The sequence below is a fragment of the Neodiprion virginianus genome, chromosome 3, assembly GCF_021901495.1.
Source record: "Neodiprion virginianus isolate iyNeoVirg1 chromosome 3, iyNeoVirg1.1, whole genome shotgun sequence".
Lineage (NCBI taxonomy): Eukaryota > Metazoa > Arthropoda > Insecta > Hymenoptera > Diprionidae > Neodiprion > Neodiprion virginianus.
The window spans coordinates 9,748,365-9,770,950 of NC_060879.1; the positions used below are offsets into that span (position 1 = coordinate 9,748,365).

Here is a 22,586-nt window from a genome sequence, read left to right on the forward strand (position 1 = left end):
GTCGAATTAGAAAAACAAGGAGTAGAAGTTTGCTATTCATCAATTAGACACCCACAATCCAATCCTACTGAACGAGTGATGAGAGAACTGGGGAGATTTTTCCGTACCTTCTGCAATGATAAGCATACTAGATGGGCAAAATATGTCAAAGAAATCGAAAAATTATTAAATTTAACAACACACCATAGCACCGGTTTTATTCCATACGAACTTCATTTTAATAAAACAGCGCATGATGAATTAACAAAAATTGTAAAATTTCCAGACAGAATTGAAAATAGTTACGATATTAAAATATTGTTAGCCAAAGAAAACTTGAAGAAAAATTTTGAATATAGAAGCCGGAATCAAAAATCAATTTCAACTGTAATTTTAAATGAAGGAGATCTAGTTTTACTACGTGTACCATATCCATCCTCCGCTATCGATAAATTAACACACAAATTCTTCCATTTGTTTAAAGGTCCGTACAAAATAAACAAAAAAGTTAATGAAAATGCATATAATTTAATAGATACAAAAAATAAAAACAAAAACTTGGGAACTTTCAATCGTGTGAGTTTACGCAAATATTATCAGCCCACAAATCCAAGTGCTAAATAACAGATAATTTTTTGTAATGAAAATTCACGAAAAACTCGTCATGAATCCTTCAAATGTTCTAATAAGTCCAACATGCATAGATTATAGAATTTTTTAGATGTAAGTCCAGTTAAACAAAATGTTTGCTAAAAGAAAATGTGATTAGATTTTAAAATGATAATTTTAATGATGAATGATGAAGGATGAATGGATTGAATGATTGATAAGTAAGAAGTAATTTAAAGAGAGGTTTTTAGATTTTACTGCAAATATAGGATAACGAGTAATTTTCGATATTTTCGTTCTCACAACAATCTCGAAAATGGGGGGGGTGATGTAACGATATTACATGCGAGTCACATAGAATATAAAGTAATTCGTATGTACGCGCCTTAAGCACATACAACGTTTCAAAATAAAGGGCAAACGCTTAACTCTAGGTGTCACGTCGGTCAAGATCACCTATCCGGTGAAATAAGTGTAACTCTCTCTCTCTGCGAGCCGGGGTCGAAGCGAACGGTCGATATAAAGTCTAGTCCTGTCATATTCACATTCTTATAATTTCGTTAACATTTGGGAAAACAAAACAAGTAAAAAAAAAAAAAAAAAAAAAAAAAGGGGAAACAAAAAAAAAAAAAAAAATTAAGACGACGATTCATACCAGAAGTGTAACCCAACGCAATCCGAATCTTTCGGAGCCTGTGAGCCTAAAGAACAAATCCAAATATCTGATCGACGAACGACCACGCAGTATAATCGGTGAAGACCGATTCTATAAAAGGAATATCAAAGAACTTCAACATCCATGATCATCTACGGAGCCGTTAGGCCACCTCTCTTCATCAGAGATATTCCGAGCTAAGTCATCTTTTCATTACTGATTTGTAGGTGGATTGTGCCACAAATCTGTAATAGCCTTCTTAAGTCAGTATTTTATATCTTCGTCTGTTAACTTTATTGTAATCTCACCATAATTTAGAGTCCTTTGTCAGTAGATTCATTCTTTCACTAGAATCATTTTTAAATTTGAAGCATAAAGGAAAAGAGAGCCAGTCTTTCGTTAATGTGGTACAAAAATTTTACCAGAATAATTATATACAAAACGTCGGTAATCGCATTGAGTAATTTTAACGTGTGAATGAAAGAGTGAATGAGATTTTCTATGATTGCCTGTTCTTTTAAAAGGTTATACCAAAACTCAATAAATCTGTGTTCTACATTGTTTCCTCCTGATTTAATGTATTTTGTTTATTGAATATATCTAGATTTCTAATATAACATAAAATCAAAACGTATCGGTTGAACCTCAAAAAAAAAAACCGTTACAGTGCACTTCTTCATTGACACAGGCTCGAAGCCTTTCAGCAATACCAAAGTACACGAATTGTCCCATATTTCCATCATAATCTTCCATGTCTTGTATATCATAGGCCACTGCCGATGTACGTAGAAATGTTTTTGCTGTCTTTGGAAGTTCAGGCAGCAATCTTCTCCTCAAAATCACCAAAAGCCCATCCAATTGAGAATGACTAAGGTGTTCTTTTATTGCCCATTTTCGAATTTCCTCAGCTTCATTTCGTTCATTCAAACTATCGTCAGTCGCTTCATTTATAGATGAGCCGATATCACTGTTTTCATCAATGACACTGGCTGATGATACACTTTCTTCGTGGTCTATCTGAGAACCGTCACCTGAGTCACCATTCTCTTCGTCGATCTCACTTTGGCTATGTTCAAGTAATTGTTCAGAAATACCACCCTCGGATACATCTTCTTCAGACCTATTACTATTTTCTTGATCACTGACACCTGCAATTCATACTTGCTTTATAACAACTGAAATTTTATTTCACTTATAGGTTGATGCTTATATTACACACATTCAGTTTCGGAGTTGATGTCAGAGTCACTGTCATCATTTAGCGGATGGTTCTGTGGCACAATAGTGTTTTGATGAACGAAACGATGCCTTCGCACACGGTCGCGTGTTCGTCGTCGTTTTTCAATTATGTTATTCATTATGCTGAAATAGATAGACAATAAAACATAAAAATGATAGGATAGAAATTTTTAGGTTATGTTACCTTCAAAACATATTTACTATGGTATTCTACATTCCCATTACGAAGATTACGAAAATCAACTCACAAATATCACAGTGGACGTCTGGAGTAAACTTTAAAAATTATAAGTTGGAGTACTGATAAATAATGGTAAACACCGGTAATAAGTTTTCATCAGCGAACAACGACCAGTTTCTGGACAGTGTTGGCTAGGGAACGCGGAATTGGGCCGAACTCGCCAATGCCGAGGCAGGGCCTGTACAGGTTGCGCTAGCCAGTAAATCACTACGAGGTGCTAGAGAGTAGCCTGGCTTTCCAGTTCAAATTTCTGCACGGGTATCTACAATTGCAGAATAATGTTCACCTTTCTAAAGGGAGACGCTGGACGCTTTATATTTATCAATCAATATTCCCCTTATATAACGTTATGGTATTTACCTCGAATATGCCGAAATTATTACGTCCTACGGAATCGATATTCGTACAACAATTGTACGCCGTTCATAGATGGTTTTAAATTTAATTTTGGAATTGTTACAGTCTGCTTTACATAACAATTTTTATAGGATCTACAAACATTATTGCAAAAGGACAGCGATGGAAAAGCTATTTTAATGGTGTACCGTAAAACAGGATATTTAACATCACGCCTTCGAAATCTCTTGGTTCAAAAAATAATTAAATGCAAACAAGACGAAGCCTTTGAAGATATTTCGATTGGTGAAGTACTTCCTGAGTTCAGGTACATTGAATTGTTAACCACGGTATATTTTTTAATTCGGGTGTCATTGCAATGTAGGTATATGGGGTAGTCCACCACTCCTGAAACGAATTCTTGTATACCGATTCTCCTATAGATTGAGCAGTCTAAAATGTGCATTACTCTAGATTTCTTGTATGGCATTTTGCGGAGATGAGGGATTTTCACGTGTTTATACAGGCTACATGACGTACGAAAAGACTGATCTGGGCAAATCCATATAAATACAATTCTATATTGACAGAATTACAACAGATGAATTTACAAGCTGGGCAAAAGAAATCCACGAAGTTTTTCCTACTGAATCCATAGCAACGTATTACATCCCTTATGCAAAAGTACAAGGACAGCGTATCTGTGCATCCGGAAAGCTCTGGGAACATTTCCACTACACCAAAACTTTATTGCATAAGAGTGGCCTGTTACGTAATAAGCGCAAAGATAAATACACCAAGCCGGAAGTAAACGTCGAAGAAACATGCGAAATTACAGGTGCTTTTATTTAAATAATGATTAATTTTTTGCACCATTACTGACATAATTTTTCTGGGTGAGTGATACGTCTAGATGTATTTTATAAATTGTTGTAGATGAGGATAATGATAAACTTAGCTGGCTGAAAACTTATATTGAACCGTGGGGTCACGTGGTGGAATATTGGGACAGAACTTATCACATCAGACGGCGCAATTTATTCAAAGATAATACATCCGTTGCGGATTATATAAAAACGTACCGCTGCTTGCGGCAAGAGCTGGGAGCTGAATTGGTATGGATCAATTGGAAAGCCAAAACGTTAATCCGATCTATATCTATTATATTACGCGAAGATCTATATATATATATACACCTATATTTTATCTATATATATATATATATATATGAACTGCACACATAACAACTATAAATATCGAATGAATTTTCAGATACATCGTGATTTTGAAAAACTTTATCCTGGAAAAAGTGATTCGCTGCTCAACAGATGGGATGCTATTCGCACACGGCTTTCTGAATTATTACAGGGTCCCCGCAAACCGAAAGGTTTGGATAACGAACTGCTGGTTAATAAACTGAAAACGTTGAGTCCTGGTAAGTAATGTATCTAAATGGTACGTGGACAGTAAAATTAGTCAAGTGTGGAATTAAAAGTCTGTATAGAATCACTATACGATGCAGGTGTATACACATACATAGGTATAATAAGCGGGGAATTTCACTTCAAATCGTCGAAGAAATGACTTGGTATGTCTCTTATATCGATTCACACTCTTTTTTACATGAAATATATAATATAAAACCATTAGATACGTATTTTGGTGTTCGTCTGAATTTTCTTTTTCAATTTGGAAGGTCGATTTAGCGTGGAATTCGCCAAATAGCATATTATTAGAAATATTTGCAGAGAATCAAGATGCCCTGATATTATACCTTCTACCAACATTGGTTGAAGCGACACAAATTAAATACCAGCCAGTGACCAAGAAACGAAAAATCGCGGATTCAGAAAGCAGTTGCAACAGCGTAGGAAAAGGACGAAACAAAAAACCGTCAACCTTGGAGTCACAGGAAGCATTTGTTTTACATGTCTATGTAAGTATATTGCTGCGCACGAAAGGGTACATTCCAACGTCATGGCACAAGCATTTGTGACGTTTACCGGGACATGGAATGTTACTGAATTTACACACGAGTGCTTCTTATGAATTTGGCTATAATGTGTGTGTAACTCACAAATTTGAGGCAGTTGATTTTTACATGTCATTTATAAATAATGATTACTTTGATTATTAATTTTCATTTATAACGGGTTACAGAATGCTGCGTCCGTGGAGCCGGCAATAGCTAATAAAAAGGCACAGCTACTACAGCAAGGACTAACGGCGCAACCCCACATAGTGCTTGTCGGACCGCTGGATAATATTCAAGCCAGCTATGTAGTGGTAGATGATGTCAGGTACACGACGACGTCTCCGCTGAGGGCACTAGATCTTACCTTTAAAACATTTTACGCTACCGATTGCCAGTATCCAATCCATGCGTTTCACATTTGGCTCTTCATTCAGAAGGTAGCATATGACATCACAAACACGGGTGACAAATTTGGTACCAATATAAATACCCTCATTGGAGAAGTGCTCTCTTATAATCAAGCCCTCTAGATTAACATACCGTAATGTCGTGCTTTGCGTGCCAGTGTATATTTCCTAGTAACTCCGAACTACTTCGGCACATAAGACTTTCACATCCAGCGTCCACTGTATTTAGATGTAACGAAGATTCTTGTCGGCGTGGTTTTTCTTTATTTAATTCATTCCGTAAACACAGACATAGAACACATTTTTTGGCAAGTACGCCTTCCTCGTCTTTAACAGTGCCCAATAACTTTCCTTCAGTCAGTAGCCTAGAAGGTACGATCGATCAATATAACGATTCAAATTCCACATCAAAGATTGATTCAAAAAATTTCGACTTCCAGTCACAGTGTGCGTCGAACGAATTAGGTGATGATAGTATTGCGGAGGTATTGCATGCGTTAGACAATTCAGACTGTTCATCCAGAACGTCTGATGATGAAGAACCCGATTTGATAGTACCTTCAAATTCTGTCACTCCTAGTATATCTACGGACACACTCACAGAGAAATTATGTAAATATTTAATGGAACAAGCAAGTCATTTCGTAAGCAAGTTATACAATTTGTCCGATTTACCGAGAAAGAGAGTACAGTTCATGGTAGAGGAAGTCACTAACCTAGCCAATGGAAGTGCTGCATATGTGGTACGAGACCATGTACTAAGTCGTTTGAAAGCTCTTAATGAAAATCCTGAAAATTTATCCGAAATAACTGCTTTGTTCGATAAACTCGCAAATCCATTCAAAAATTTCGAAACTGAGTACTTTCATTTCAAATACTTTATTTCATCTGGAAACTTAATTCTACCGGAACAAGTTCTACTTGGTCAAAGAAATGAATATAGAGAAGAGAACGGTGTACAAAAATTGATACATATTCCTGTCACTGCCGAGTGCGTACCCATTCGCCAAGTATTCAAAAAGTTTTTTGAGATGCCAAACGTGTTTCGGGACACGATGAATTACCTTCAACGTCTTCACGAAAATTCGGACATAATTTCAAATTTTGTGCAAGGCTCATTTTGGAAAGAGAAAATGTCAGCATTTGAAAATAAAATTGTTTTACCTCTGTTCTTATACTTTGATGATTATGAAAATAACAATCCTCTCGGGAGCCATGCTGGAATAGGAAAGTGTGGTGCTGTGTATCTGAGTATACCTTGTTTGCCAGCTGAATATCAATCGAAACTTGAAAATATTTTTTTATTCATTCTATTCAATACCATTGACAGAAAAGTGTTCAAAAACAAAATAATTTTTTCTCGAGCTATTGATGAACTTAAATTTCTTAGAGCACAGGGTATAACGGTGTCTACTCCAATTGGAAATATACACATGTACTTTGAATTGGCATTAATATTAGGTGACAATCTTGGTATGCATGGGATGTTGGGCTTCGTGGAGTGCTTCCGAGCGAACTTTCCGTGTAGGTTTTGTTTGGTTCATAGAGATCAAATCAACAGCACTTTTGATGAACGATCCTGCGCCTTGCGAGATATTTGTAATTATGACTATGGTTTGACATTAAATGATGTAAGTCGTACAGGAATCGTGGAGGAATGTGTTTTTCACGAACTAGGTAATTTTCATTCAACTCGCAACCCAGTAAACATGAGCCGGTTAAAATGTGGTTGAAGAAACGATAAGGTCGTATAATTATGGTATAGGTAGAAAATATTACCGTGTTCGATATACGGTAATTTTTCAGTAAAATATTAATCGTTGTCTCTCCACAAATATTATACGATTTTCATTACACGTACATTTAAACAACGGTTTCTAGACTAATAATCAACGTTTTGTTTACTAGTTCAATTGCTAATTTAAATTCGTTAAAAACCGGTATATTTATGGATATTAAAATACAAATTTTCTACGTTTCATCGTCAACGTTTTGTTGTGGTAAGCGAGATTCGTAGTATAAACGTGTGGTAAAACCGTTTATATTTCTAGTCTTATGAACAGTTAATATACATGTTTTATTCCTTCACCGGTAACACAAGCTTAACGTTTCATTCACTGCTTTTCTACAACATTTAAACAACGGTTTCTAGACTAATAATCAACGTTTTGTTTACTAGCTCAATTGTCAATTTAAATTCGTTAAAAATCGGTATATTTGTAGGTATTAAAATACGAAATTTCTGCGTTCCATCATTAACGTTTTATTGTGGTAAGCGAGATCCGTAGTATAAACGTGTGGTAAAATCCATTATATTTCTAGTCTCATGAACAGCTAATATACATATTTTATTCCTTCACCAGTAACACAAGTTCAACGTTTCGTATAGTTACCATACCTTGCCAATATGTTCTCATTAATTGTTTAATAATTAAGTCAATACACTTTTGATCTACTGATCACATGTAATACGTGAAAATTACGTCGTACATAGACTTGTCATATCGATACACAGAATTATATACCTACTCGGGCCGAAACGTAAACAAGATTTGTTTCCTACCTTTCTGACCTTCATATCCAAGAATACTACCCTTTTCAACATAGTGAGGGCAGGAATCAACTTTTACATCATTTACTTACATGTTGCGATGTTTGAATTTGGAACTATAATCATTATATTCAAGTTTTTCTCGTGTTAGCAGTGACTAAAATTCAACGTTTTGTTATCCTCCTCAGCACGTTTTTCTGATTACCTTAAATTTTGTAAACAACTGGTCATTCGATTTCCAATCTTTTTTTTCATTCGATAAACTAGTAAGTATCATCAAAAATATGAAAAAATTCAGGTGACATAACACTAGAAGTGATAATTTTATTCTACGTAATATTGTAAAGTAGAACAATATGTTACCTCCATTTTTTCAAATTCTTTTCCTTGTGTTATTGTTAATTCCCCAACATAGGAAAAAAAGTTGAAAAATCGATGAACAGATTTTTTTACAAAGGTCACCAAGAAATTACGTAGTTGAGCATATAAGTGCATCCCTTCGCGACGTCTTTATTAATTGTAAAACATACGCTTTCCTATACCATAATGTATATATTGGAATAACCCATGCTAGGAAAGCGAGTGGCCGTAGATGAAGCTCGTGTACCATGGATGTTACATATACGTATAATGAGCGCATGTGTCAAACGACAAGCGGTCGCGAAGAATCGAGAATGTCCTAGCGTGAAATACTCGCGCCTCTTTTTCTGCCTCTGATTGGCTCGCTAGGTCAGCGTGTTGTAACTCGTACGGTTCCTGCACGCTGAGAGCCGAGGACGACGCGCCAGAATGCCCCCCCCACCACCGTTCGCGAAGGCTCTCAGCTCACGCTATCAGTGAATCAGTCTAATTTGACCAACTTCCGAGGTCAGTGCACGTCCGTGTTTATGTGAGCCTTCATAAGCTGGTAAGTACAAATGTATTTTCTATTTGGAAAAATTTATCACGATGATTCAATACAGACGAAAATGACAATACAGGCGTAAATAACCTGACAATAAAAAGAAGAAACAAATACTTTGTGATTGCGTCGTACTTGCTTTTGAACGTCGCCGAAAGGATGTAGGCACAATAGAATTGCTTGTAGATAATTCTATAAGAAGCATGTGTATGGTATGGAATATATACTGATTGCAAATAGAAGCCGCAGATATTTATTGTTAGCTTCACTCTTACTTGTGCAGGCATCGTTTTTCTTTTATAAGGTTATCCAGTGAAATAGATCGCTAACACATACGTATCATGTACGAATGAACGATCATTTAGTGGCTGCATCTTTTCCCAATAAACACACAGTGGTTGAAATGATATATAATAGACCTGTCAAGACACGTTGAGAGAACGTTGAAATGGCACATAAAGATTATTCTACCTAGAATACAGGTGTTAAATACTATGTATTTTCAGGTATTTGACGGATTAGCAGTGATATCGAGGAAGTGAATGCTCCAGCTGCGGTCGAATAATAATTAAAACTTATGCGTACTGCGTACCTAGACAACGCTTTCTATAGCGTCTGTGTTCTTTTTTGAAATAATGTGCCAATACTTTTTATTATTTTACTTTGTCAGGATTGTGATTTTTTACCTAGTCCCGAGATGAAAGTTAACAATTTTCCTCGTTAGGGTATAATCATTGTATGATTATTTTGTTTCATGTTTTATTTGTTATCAAACCTCTTGTATCGGATATAAGTTTTTGTTTGTTCATGTTTACTTAATTTTACTATTTGCTATACTTCTATACTCTTGTGAGTACATCTGTACAATTGAGGTATGCGTATATGTAAAAGACTGTATGTTTATTTATACATCTCAGTCAACATTCACACAGTTACATCGTTGGCATAATAAAATGTCCGCATCAACGATACAGACAAACTGGTATATAAAAAACTACTGTTATGTTTCGGATACATTGTTAAAGCGGATATTTCGATACGTGTGCAATGTAACTATTGTCATTGTTGCCTTGGATGAAAGTACCTTATAATAAATATATATCATGTTTCGCAAAGGTGTGTGCTTTATCTCATTTAGTTGTCCTGTATTTCTCATAAGAATACATAGGTGTGGATGTAAAATAATTAATATCATTTAATTGGTGCAAGTTACCATTACTGAAATAGCTAAGAATGTGAGCGTTGCTGTATCATCTAACCCCTGAGATAAGTCCATATTGACCATACAAGAAGCTTTTAACAGCTTGTGTATTAATATAGTATGTACATGAAAAATTATACCGAAAACATATTCTCAAGTTGGTTGTTACACGTTTATCGGAACCGCGTGATATTCGATTAAGTGTATTCAATTAAACGTATAATAATTGTTTACGGATATCGTTTTTACGTTAAATCAACACACATTAAGTACGTGTATTATTATAAAAAAAATTTTCCAATGAACACGCTTATTAAACGTGTTTGAACCACGAAAAATGGTGGCTATAACAGGTATATATTAAACGTCTACGTTAACATTTAAATTGCGTTCTTTCATACTTGTTTCATTACGTTTCCGAAAACCGTAATTTCGACGTTTACTTCAACCGTGGAATATCCGGATCATAATCACTAACAGAAAACGTTGATGAGCGCAGTCGAAAAAACCTATATCAGGGCGGACATTTTTCACGAGAAAAAACGTATGTGCTGAACGATTATTCAACTATATACAACGTTATTTTTCGACGAATTTCTTACGATTTATTTACCAGCAATGTTTATTGGGAACAGATCTGTAGATCCAATGCATGATCTTGGTGAAGGTATATGTCCACGTGACGTTTCAAAGGTATTACATTACTTCGTATGTGTTGTCAAATTATTTACCTTGGAAGAACTCAATTCGAGAATTAATGGATTCCATTATAGTTTTCACGACAAATCAAACAAACCACCTGAAATCACTCTCGCACGTTTGAAGAGCGGTTCTTTGTCGATGAGTTCTTCAGAAATGTTCATCTTTGTTCGAAATTTACCACTTATTATCGGTGATTTAGTTCCGGAAGGAAATATACACTGGCAAATAATCATACAATTAAAAGCCATAATTGAAATTATTTTGAGCAAAGCACACCAACCGACAACACGTGATTATTTGGAAACATTGATCACTGAATATTTGACACTAGTTTCCGAATTGTTTCCGAATTCTCTGACACCAAAACACCACTTCCTACTTCATTACCCTCGGATTAATGCTCAAATGGGTCCATTATGGAAACTGGCTTCAATGCGGTACGAAAGTAAGCATAGAGAGGGAAAAATCACATCTCACGTTTCGATCAGTCGGGTTAATCTTTGTAGAACCATAGCTATTAAACATCAACTTCAACTAAATCATCGGTTAATGAATTATGTTCCCTACGCTGAATATGCCCATGGCCTGACGCGGAACGTCCTTTTGACCAAGTTACCTAACTATGCAGATTTTTGTCCCGCATTGCCATTAAATATCAGTCAAGATGTGAATGTTACCGAATGGATAGAATTTTCAGGCCAACGGTTAAAGACTAATTCGGTATTAGTGAGCGCTTCCAAAACTGGTCCGAAATTTTTTATTATTAAAACTATTTTCCTGGAAAAAGAAAATCAAGTTGTTCTGGTGGCTAAAACTTTAGAACAATGCTTTTTCGATGTACATTATCAAGCCTATAAGGTTATACCTACAGATGAAGATTCATGGTGTTGTACTACATGGTCACAGTTTCGGTATGCATTTCGAATATCGCATATAGTTGCGACAAATAACAGCAGTTCCTATGTTATAAAGAACTGGTATTAGTTTTTAAAAATAGTATAAGTATTGCAAACACGTACCTGCATAGTATATACACATATACAGCTTGTTCAATAGATAATGGTTCTATTTTGGACGCATCGGACTTTTTTGTAAATAAACCCTACGCCAAAAAAATTGTATTTTGATCTCTGCCTTCACTTCCTCAAATTTATATAAGAGAAAATATAACATTCTTAAGCATATGTTAATACAAGTTTTGTTTTTGTCTACAACGATAACGCTTGCGATTGGAAACACGTCAAGAAATAAATTTTCTAACTAAATATTTGCTGATATATGTTTCAATTGAAACTTCTGATAATTATGGAATATACATCGATCGAATATTTGTTTAGACTTGGATGACTAAATTTTGGATAATATGAACAGTGAAAAATGGTAATTACTAGACCGATTAATAATATCTATTCGAAGAATATCAATCATCACTCTACGTATACGAGGAACTACTCCACATACATATAGCAAATCTTACTATCACCAGAAATGTGTTGTCTCATATATTATTGACGTAGATATTGCCATGCAACGTAAAGTATAGTCACAAGGTGTGGGTACGAATAGTTCACCATTGGAAGGCAATTGCTGCAAGTGAGAGACGTATCAAGTCACATACTTATATACTGTGTAATGACATACACTACTGCGAAGTTTATCCTATCAAACCAGTGAATGATGCTAATCAAATATGTTACCATTCCTTCACAGTTCTACATCTCGGTAAAGTACGCATTGTACACTTTCAGATACTCATTCAAGTGATGTCTGATGTCTTGCAATGCATCGTTTGCCATACATATAAGGACAATCCGCTAAAAACCTTGATGGAAATATGGCTGCGCGTGTATGTCATATGTTACCAGAATATTTATGTGTCCCTCAACTGCCATACAAATTTGGGTAATGAAAACCTAGATTTCGGGCTTACAATACCCGAAAATCGAACTCAATTTCTCTCAGTGTTCAGTCAATTCAAATATATAATAAAGCTCATGTATAAAATAAAAAATAAATAAATAAATAATAAAGCTCAACGTCATATAATAAATTCCAATAATCCGTAAGCAATGGATACCTTCTAAAACTAAAAACAGAACGAATAAACTTTCGAGAAACGACAGTTTTTTTCTCGATTACGAATAATTAAGAATTCAATAATCATACGAGTTTTATATTCTTATAAATTTCTAAACTTCGGATTATTATTATTTACTTTCAGGTACAAATAAAATAAGAAAGGAATTCGGATGTATTCCGTTCATATTAAATGAAGAAGAAATAATAGAATAAAATTACCGTAAGAATCAATAACAACGAAGCGAAAAAAAAAATAATAATTTAAATTGTTTAGAACAAAATCCTCTATAAAAAACGGTTGGCTGCATTTTTATTGTCAGATTTCAAATGAATTAATAATCTTGCCTCAAAATTTTTCTATTCCCTAATTTTTCATCGATTTTGGTTTATAATTTTTATATTATTAACATTAGTGCAAAAAGTTATGGGAAAAAGTTATGGATAATTGTATCAACTACAAAAAAGCTCTTAACAAAATTCTTGTCAGCCTCACGGTTTACGGAGGCAAATAACAAAAACCAATCACTTCCTCAATTTCAAGATGGCGGCCATTCGCTAACCCTTTCGGACCCGGAAACTGAGTTTCACACTCATGGCCGACCCCCCAGAGAATGAAAAAAAAAAAATAGCGTTCTACCCAAAATTCTCAGCGAAATCACGCGTTGCCTGGACAAATAATGATGACTGCGACACGCGCTCGTAGAAAAATTAACAATGCTCCAGAACAATAAGAGGTAGGAAGCCGAAAACTCTCACAAAACTTCTTCGAAGCATTGTTGAAATGTTGGTGTGATTGAAAAATGAAAACTTCAAATTTCGAAGTACAACTTTTTCAATGTATAGTATAATACGGAATCCTGCATGAAATCTTTGGAAAAAATCGCAATTGTGTTTGTATCCTATATTCAGGATTGTGATTGGGCTTCAAAGTCGCGGAATACATTCAAGTTTGTCGTGTTAAAGTTTCAAAAATAAATATCAATACTGAACAAAGTTACGCCGATTTGAAATGAGAGAAAAAATGTCTTTTGCTTTCACAAAAATGACCTCTCGTGTTTCAGAAACTATGAAAATTATCAGTAAGGTGTATTTGTGATAAAGATGCGTAATGAAACCAAAACAAGTTGTGATAGCGTTAGACAACTGCATGGTGATCAAGTTGTAACACGGTTAGTTAAGTATTGTGACGCGACATACAATGATTAAAATGTTCCAACATATTGTTTACAACAATTTGCTTATTATTGTTTTCATTACAACAAACGCCGGTATTTTATAAGATGAGAAAACTTGTTTTGGCTTTCATTTTCCGTGCCGTGGAGAAATTGTTTTTTATTCTGTATCTCTGATTATACCGGGCAATGAGCTATTTTCGGCAAATTTAGTTTCCGAAGATAATTAGAAGTGAGGCCTGCGGGGTATTTGCTAATGAATTTGTCCATCTTCTCTTTGTGTAGGCGGCGCCGCGCGGCGTTCAATCGTCCAACAGCCGAAGAGACCGCCAACTCTTCGGCTACGATAGCTGCTGCTACGCACGCAGAGACCCCGCCTGCGCAGGCAGGTGAACCACTCGAGGTCGTATTGAACCTCGACGAACCGAGCACGTCTGGAGGTACTCGCCGACGCATGTCGACTCCCGAACTGTTACGCATCTTGCGATCAGAAGATGATGATAGCGACGAAGAACTTGGGGACCACGATAACGTTCGCGACAATGATTGCGACATAGAGAGAGCCGCTGCAGTATCCGACTTTGAATGGCCTGTCCGATTACGAGTTGGTTGTATCTGACGCTGAACTCGACTCGTACCGTTTAGAAGAAGCGCACATCGATGGCCGCCGTATTGTAAACTTGGAGCATCTTTTCACTGATTTCATCCGGAAATTCGGGAATCACGCACCGGCCCTAAATTGTCCGATGCGTTCCCTGGTAATCGTGGATTTGCGCCGGCAAGGCTTGAAGACACGAGTATTTTTTCAATGTCAAATGTGCCTTTACAAAGACAGCGTCTGGACTGAACCGGAAAATCGTCAATCCACGGACATACATCATAGCACGGTGGCCGGATGCATAACGAGCGGAAGAGGGTATTCAGAATTGGAACAACTCCTTGCAGCGGTTGATATCCCAAACATCTCGCAGCGGACCTATCTGAGGTACGAGAACGATATAACTGTCAAGTTCATGAATGCCGCCCACGATGAAATGCGAGCTGCTGGAGAACTTGAGAAGGAATTAGCTCTCAAACGAGGTGACGTCATTGATGGCATCCCTCATATTCCCGTCGTAGAGGATGGTAGCTGAATGAAACGATCTTACCGAACCGGAAGGTACTCTGTCTGGAGTTGGAGCGATACTCGGGTATCATACGCAGAAGGTCCTCTTCATCGGAGTGCGTAATAAATTTTGTGCCACGTGTGAGAGGGCGGCCCGTGCTGGGAAGGAACCTACGGAGCACACGTGCGACAAAAATTGGGATCGAAACCGCGGTTCGACCAGCATGGAGAGTGACGCTATCGTCGACGGATTCACATCCAGCATTGATACGCATGGACTTATCTACTCCACTTTGATCGCTGATGGAGACAGTAGCGTGTACAAGAAGATCTTGGACAGCAATCCGTACCCGAATATGATTGTCAAGAAGGTCGAATGCATCAATCATTTGTTGCGTAATCTGGCAACGAAAATAAAAGACACGCTGAAAAATAAAGGTCGCATAGGGAAATTGCGCCAAGTTGTAGAAGGTAGCGAACTCAGGCCGCGAACTGCCGTATCAAAGGCTGCAAAATTCAGATCGACGGAAGGCGGCCCCACAAACCTGAAGGCCCGGGAGCTTTCTGGAAATATTTTGAATATCCCGAGCCACGTGTTTGGTGAGCATAAAAAGTGCGCTGAACTGGGGTACTTTTGCGATGGATCGTTGAAAGAAGGCGAAGAAAACCACGTTCCAGCTCTAAAGGCTTTCGGACTGAACGACAAGATACAGGAAGCCTTTTCTAGTCTGAGTTGCTACTCTGACAGCATAATATTAGGCGTAAACAGCAATAGCGTGGAGAGGTACAATTTCATAATTTGCAAATACATCGGTGGTAAACGAATAAATTACGGGGCCAGAGATTCGTATACCGGAAGATGTGCCGCGGCTGTCATACAGTTCAATACTAATAAATCTTTGAGCGTATTGAGACAAGCTGTCAATGAGGAACCAACAGCGACGTTGAGGCACATGGAAGAGCGGCGCATTCGGACGAATGAGAATAAAGCAGCAAGCAGAGACAGGTGTGCCGAGAAACGAAAAGCTGAGAAGAAAAACGACTCGACTGCAACATCGCGAAAAGTTGGACGTTCAAACACAACCGAAGACTACGGACCTAATTGTCAACGTCCCGACTAATCGGCGGAAGAAAATGCAATAAAAACGCAGTATCACTACGATCAGCTGCTCGAATGGCAAGCGGACCGCGATAAAATTGAACGGACAACAAGGCAGCAAGGACAAAGCGAGCGTTGGCTGTCAATACGGAAAAAGATATTGACTGCATCGAATTTTGGACGCGTGTGTCGCATGCGAAGTGATACATCGTGTAAAAACACCGTCAAATCGCTGCTGTTTCCGACATCGTTGCGGCTTCCTGCTATTGAATATGGCCGGCAATGCGAAGAACAGGCGCGAAAACAATGGGCCACCGAGCGCAATATCAACAACACGGAGTGTGGGTTGTTCATCGATGAGGAGCTACCGTAAATCGGCGCGTCGCCAAACGGTGTAATCGGCGAGGATGGGATTGTGGAAATCAAGTGCCCGTTTTCCATAAAGAACTTCGCCCCGGAAGAAGCGATCGCACAAAAAAAGGAAAAGTGCATCGTATTTTTGACAGCCGAGGCGAGAAAATGAACGAGAGTCACGAGTACTTCTACCAAGTGCAAGGACAGCTGCACGTCACCCGTAGAAAGTACCGCATCTTTGCTGTTTGGACACCACGAGGTATGAAAAGTATAGTCGTTGAAAGCAACGCCGACTTCTGGTCTAAAAAATGCAGCCCTTCTTGAAGAGATTCTATAGATGTTGTATGGTGTTTCAGATCATTGACAGCCGCCTGCTAAGAAATATGGAGACCAGAGAACCACAGTACATTTTAGACGCTTGTCAGGAAAAAGAAAACAGGGCTGCAAGTAAGGCAAAGGACCAAGCCAAATAAATAATATTACAGTTATGTGTCCTCGTACCACGTTTCTGATGAATGTACAAATCACGGTTACTCACAGTTGTCCGTAATTTCAATCGAGAGATAGGGTTATATCGTTCTAGCGGGCAGTCGTGTGACAGATAAAAATTCTTCGTGACGAATCTCCTGTGACGTAATTTGTGTTGTACTTTCATCGTGGTGCAGGTAATCGTTAGAATACAAAATTCCATACTAATATAATTTTGAGTTTTTCATACAATCAAGCTTGCGAATATATCTATCATATGTATTTAGTTGTGAGCTATTTAAAATATTTCAGCCGCCTATGTTGCTAAATTTGTAGTACTGGGCGTGACATTCGTTTGTGAAATATTGGAGATGATCAGAATATTATTTAAATTAGAACAATTTTATGTTATTGAAGTACATAGCCATTACACATTCCTGTGAGCATGCCGCGACCCGTTACAAGAATTCCAGGAAATGATTACATGAATCATGGCATAAAGACATTAGTATCTCTAAACATCCTGATGGGAAATATGTTTATCGAGCCTGTCATACGACTGTCAGCTAGAACGACACCCGCTCTCGATTCAAATTACGACTTACAGAGATTCAGATCGATTACTGGCGCATTGGCGGTTTGCCGGTAATCGCTTATGAATGTTCAAATGATTTGTTATACATTTTACAAAATATTCAGTAACCAAATTGCATACGTGTTGCAAATTTTTTTTTCTTTGTTTTCTTGATATACTTGTATATAATCATTTTGATTTTTCGTTAGAAATGTGCAGAACAAGAATTTTGTCGGAGCCTAGATTCGAATGCTCGGAGGGTTCAATTATTACAATCGTACGGTAATTTTTTTCCCGATAATTGGTGAAATTTTCACGTGTGACATGTACCCTAAGTACGATGCAAATATGCGAGAAATTTCAAATCTTGAGAAAAATAAATATTACGACTGTTGTCATTTCATCATATAAACCATAAAACTTCAGTTGGGACGAAATTTAGATTCTTGAGTCAGAAATATCATCCTGACAAAAAATGACCGCGTATTTTCCAAAACAATGAAAGCTTTTTCGAAGTGATGTATGAGCATAAAGAGTTAAAACCTATTATATATTACGTGTCGCGAACGCAGTGTGTTTCGGTTTTTGTCCTTATTGTTTTTTTGTTCTATTTATTCATCAATTACCAACACGCATTTATGTAATTGGAAGTGTCATCTCATACGAGGTAATTCCTCTTTTATATTTGCTTCAACATCCTTGCATATTATTTACACCAATATGTCTTATTTTGTCAAAACCTATTTGTACATTATTTGATTTTTGTTCGTGACAGATATTTAAATAAAATTGTTCTGAGGAGGGCCCCCACCAGGGCCGAAACGTTAACACGATAAAAAGTGTTTTGAGTTGTGACCTTCATATCCAAGAATAACAGTAATCAACTAATCTCCAAGGTCAAGATAAATCGTCTTCATCATATTAACGGAATAAAACGTGGGAACCATGGGGTTTTTTCATGATATCTCTCTCGCATATGGAAAGACTTTGGCGGGAAAGCTGCGACGTTGGGCCACCATATCCGAGTCCTTGTTGAAGCTAAAAAACCACCGCATTTTTCTTCTAAACTGCAAGAAACGATCGATTTTACCCACACATTTAAAATTCCCTAAGCTTATCTCAAACGTTATTAATTTTAAAATGTCTAAGTCGCGTACTGTTTACTCACAGAATGTATACAAATTTCAAAGGTCGATACTCAATCTAGAGATCAGTGACGCTCACGCGACCATTGTCATATACCAAAATATTTTGTTGTCACTTGAGAATGACATCTTAATTGAATTACCGGTTGAAGTGTCAAAAAAATTCTTTGACACACAATACTTGAAATTAGAACCGGCCTTCAACACTTACAAGACGGCTAACATCAACAAGTTAGCCAATCTGATTAACAACAAAAAACGTCTTAATTCTAATCCTATTGACCCGACATCTGAAAATTGGATAGTAAACCTCAGTAACACTGATATTCCTGTCAATGTTATCGATGTGCTAAAAATGGGACCTAAATATGGCATTCCTTTTAAGAATAACCGCATCCCAACCAAAAAACTCATATCGGATTTCGAATCAAAGATTTCCTGCATTCCTTCTAATTCTCGTAATACGGCCCGGCAAGATTTCACCAACACAATAAAAAAGTTCATCAACACTCCTGCTCCCCTTTATGCCGATAAGAATGTCCTTCATAAAATCAAAGAAACCAAGATCTTCCAAAACAACAATCAGGACTTACTGTTTCTGAAGGCGGATAAGGGAAACAAGACTGTTGTAATGAACAAACTAATGGACGAGGATAAAATGTTGCAACAACTCTCTAACAATATTTCTTACAAAGTTGTTAGATACGATCTCACCTCTACTTTGCAACAAGAAGTAAAAAAACTAACAACTGAGTGGTTTAAAAGCAAATTTATCTCTGATCAACTGAGACGTCAAATTGCAAAAACGGATTGCCTACCACCTAGAGCTTACGGACTACCGAAAATTCACAAACCCGATACACCGGTACGAATTATTGTGTCCTTCACTGATAGTCCGACTATTAATTTGGCTCGTTTCCTCAGTAAATGTATAGGTAACAACATCATACCTCCCTTGTCACGGATAAAAGATAGTTTTGCTGTGGTGAATGCTATTAGGGACCTTCGTCTTCCAGCTGACCATATTTTAGTTTCGCTGGATGTTGTATCCTTATTCACTAATGTACCACAAGACCTTGCTATAGACGCTGTCAAACAGCGCTGGCATCAGCTGGTGGACAAAATTCCGGTCCCACTTAACGAACTCTTAAAAGCATTGCATATATGTTTTAAGGCTGCCATATTTAAATTTAACCACAACATATATGCTCAAACGTATGGTTTACCGATGGGCTCACCGCTCTCTCCAATTTTGTCTGATTTGGTTTTGGATGACCTTGAACAATACTGTCTTAACAAACTAGACTTCAAGCCTCCATTCTTCTTCAGATATGTAGACGACATAATTACAGCTGTCCCGTCGCATAAAGTCGCAGAAATGCTTTCAGTTTTCAACAGTTTCCATCCGAGACTACAATTTACATCTGAATTAGAGTCTAATCACCAAATGAGCTTTTTAGATGTCCTGATTATTAATAACAATCAGCTCATTAAAACTGATTGGTTCCACAAGGCTACTTGGTCACAAAGGTATTTAAATTACCATTCTCACCATCCCAGATCATACAAAATTGGAACAATAAATTGCTTAGTTGACAGAGCGATCCGACTCTCAAGTATGGAATTTCACAAAAAAAATTTGTCCTTGATTCAGCAGGTACTATGTAAAAATGATTATCCACCTCGCCTGCTCAACAAACATATAAAGTTTAAATATGATTCCATCTTGTCATCTACCAGCCCTAACAACAATTTCGATACAACTACTACACAAACCAACCAAAAAGCTATATTTCCATCCCATATGTTGCGGGGTTGTTTGAGTCACTCAACAGAACATTCTCCAAGTACAAAATTCAATTTGTGGGCAAATGTGCACATGATATATCCTCGATGTTTGATTCGGGTAAAGACCCCTTACCCCTGGGTATGCGCTCGGGTGTAGTTTACAAAATACCTTGCAACCAATGCAACATGGCTTACATAGGCCAAACCGGTAGACAAATACACACCAGGATAACGGAACATAAACGCAATATCCATGAACATGAGGATAATTATACTGCATTGACGAGACATGCCATCGATTTCGACCACTCTTTTAATTATTCTCAAGCCAGCATTATTGACGTAGAACCTTTGTATTATAATAGGCTTCTGTTAGAAATGTGCAATATTGTAGCACATCCTAATTCTGTCAACCGCAAACAAGACATAGAACATTTAAGTAATATTTACACCTCTGTGATACGACCATTGTAATTGTCCATTACCGACTGAGCTTGCTCTTGATTTTACCTCCTTAACAAAAAAAAAATTTTTTGGTTTCCTTTTAACCCGTTGACTCTGCGTTGCTCTGATAACTATCGTGATCGACCCCCTCCCACTACACACTAGATGTTCGACTTGTGCCTATGTGCTCTGGACTCAACCATAACGGCTGTGTGTTTTATTTCATTTTAACAAACCAACAATAAATATGAATTCGTGGGAATTACGTGTCGCGAACGCAGTGTGTTTCGGTTTTTGTCCTCAATGTTTTTTTGTTCTATTTATTCATCAATTACCAACACGCATTTATGTAATTGGAAGTGTCATCTCATACGAGGTAATTCCTCTTTTATATTTGCTTTAACATCCTTGCATATTATTTACACCTATATGTCTTATTTTGTCAAAACCTATTTGTATATCATTTGGTTTTTGTTCGTGACAGATATTTAAATAAAATTGTTCTGAGGAGGGCCCCCACCAGGGCCGAAACGTTAACACGATAAAAAGTGTTTTGAGTTGTGACCTTCATATCCAAGAATAACAGTAATCAACTAAAACCTATTTCTACGATTTTTTTTCCGGAAGCGCCGAGTCATTTAATTTTGTTGCAAAATGAGCGCCCAGTAAACTTGAAGAATCAATATCTCATCTCCGGTTCTATTTGACGTAGAAAAATGATTCACAGCACATTCGCGAGCAGAGAGGATAAGCTTTCGTAGAAAACTTTGGTTTATCCGGAAACATTGAACATTGTAATTGTTATTAACGAACGAATTGTTTAATGGTAGCATTTTTTGGCGAGGCTTCTACCATTTTATACATTCTGTAAAAAATCTTTCCGATTACAAATAATCCGTCGGGTTTGACGAGGAATTTCCCATTCATATTTATTCCGAATGACCATACATTAGATATCTGCTATCGGTAGTAAAATATTGAACACGGTGAAATTTAGATGGATTTCTAAAAAATGAATATCTTAATTTCAAAAGAATTATCTCAACTTTTCAGATTATTCAAGATGATCAGAATTTTTAATTACACTATTCCATTTCATCAGATTCGACCATCCGCTTTAAACATTTTTGGGTATATTGAGATAGCGCCGACACATCGTTGTAAGAGAACAGAAAAGGACCCATGTATTTGTATGAGTCCTTGTATGATAGAGAGGGCAGGGCACGAATTGTGTGACAAAGTATATTTTTATCGACAAGTACTAATCGTGTTATGGATTCTGCATTAAAAAAGCGAAACAACCAAATGAACACGCTTATATTTTACAGATAATCCGTCGTAACCGTCGGACGGACGCAATGTCACATGCCGCGAGGAAATCTTCATGGAGTAGTAAACTGTGTTCGAATTACATTACTTCGCACAGGATGTTAGAAACTCCCATCAACCGGGAGAAGGAACTGTTTCGCACAACCCGCAGCTTCATAGATATCTCGAATCTCAGATACTATTTCCTTGCATTCAATATCTCAGAGGGTATAAAAATAATCCTCAACGTCGAT

The 22,586-nt window shown here is 37.1% G+C and overlaps 2 protein-coding genes and 1 long non-coding RNA gene across 3 annotated transcripts; 2 read left to right on the plus strand and 1 right to left on the minus strand.

Annotated features, from left to right (window-relative positions):
- Positions 1–1,289: 1,289 nt before the first annotated feature.
- Positions 1,290–2,932, minus strand: LOC124299506 (uncharacterized). Its single transcript, XM_046752760.1, has 3 exons — positions 2,463–2,932; positions 1,903–2,391; positions 1,290–1,354 (listed from the first exon to the last, which is right to left on the minus strand). The coding sequence occupies exons 1-3, from the start codon at positions 2,599–2,601 to the stop codon at positions 1,290–1,292; spliced, it is 693 nt and encodes a 230-aa protein (XP_046608716.1). The 5' UTR covers positions 2,602–2,932.
- Positions 2,933–8,825: 5,893 nt separating this feature from the next.
- Positions 8,826–10,587, plus strand: LOC124300276 (uncharacterized). Its single transcript, XR_006907192.1, has 2 exons — positions 8,826–8,899; positions 9,400–10,587. It is a non-coding gene; the product is annotated as an uncharacterized LOC124300276 (long non-coding RNA).
- Positions 10,588–17,518: 6,931 nt separating this feature from the next.
- On the plus strand, positions 17,519–22,356 carry LOC124299507 (uncharacterized). Its single transcript, XM_046752761.1, has 3 exons — positions 17,519–17,718; positions 18,838–20,322; positions 22,353–22,356. The coding sequence occupies exons 1-3, from the start codon at positions 17,519–17,521 to the stop codon at positions 22,354–22,356; spliced, it is 1,689 nt and encodes a 562-aa protein (XP_046608717.1).
- Positions 22,357–22,586: the final 230 nt, after the last annotated feature.

Excerpts from the sequence above, each read along its gene's own strand:
- LOC124299507 (XM_046752761.1), top strand. The coding sequence starts at position 17,519 with ATGCCGCGACCCGTTACAAGAATTCCAGGAAATGATTACATGAATCAT. Across the intron at positions 17,719-18,837 it reads GGCGCATTGGCGGTTTGCCG|GTCGATACTCAATCTAGAGA; the intron begins GTAATCGCTTAT and ends CAAATTTCAAAG.
- LOC124299506 (XM_046752760.1), bottom strand. The coding sequence starts at position 2,601 with ATGAATAACATAATTGAAAAACGACGACGAACACGCGACCGTGTGCGA. Across the intron at positions 2,392-2,462 it reads CATCAACTCCGAAACTGAAT|GTGTCAGTGATCAAGAAAAT; the intron begins GTGTGTAATATA and ends TATGAATTGCAG. Across the intron at positions 1,355-1,902 it reads TGAAGAAGTGCACTGTAACG|AATCGGTCTTCACCGATTAT; the intron begins GTTTTTTTTTTT and ends TTCCTTTTATAG.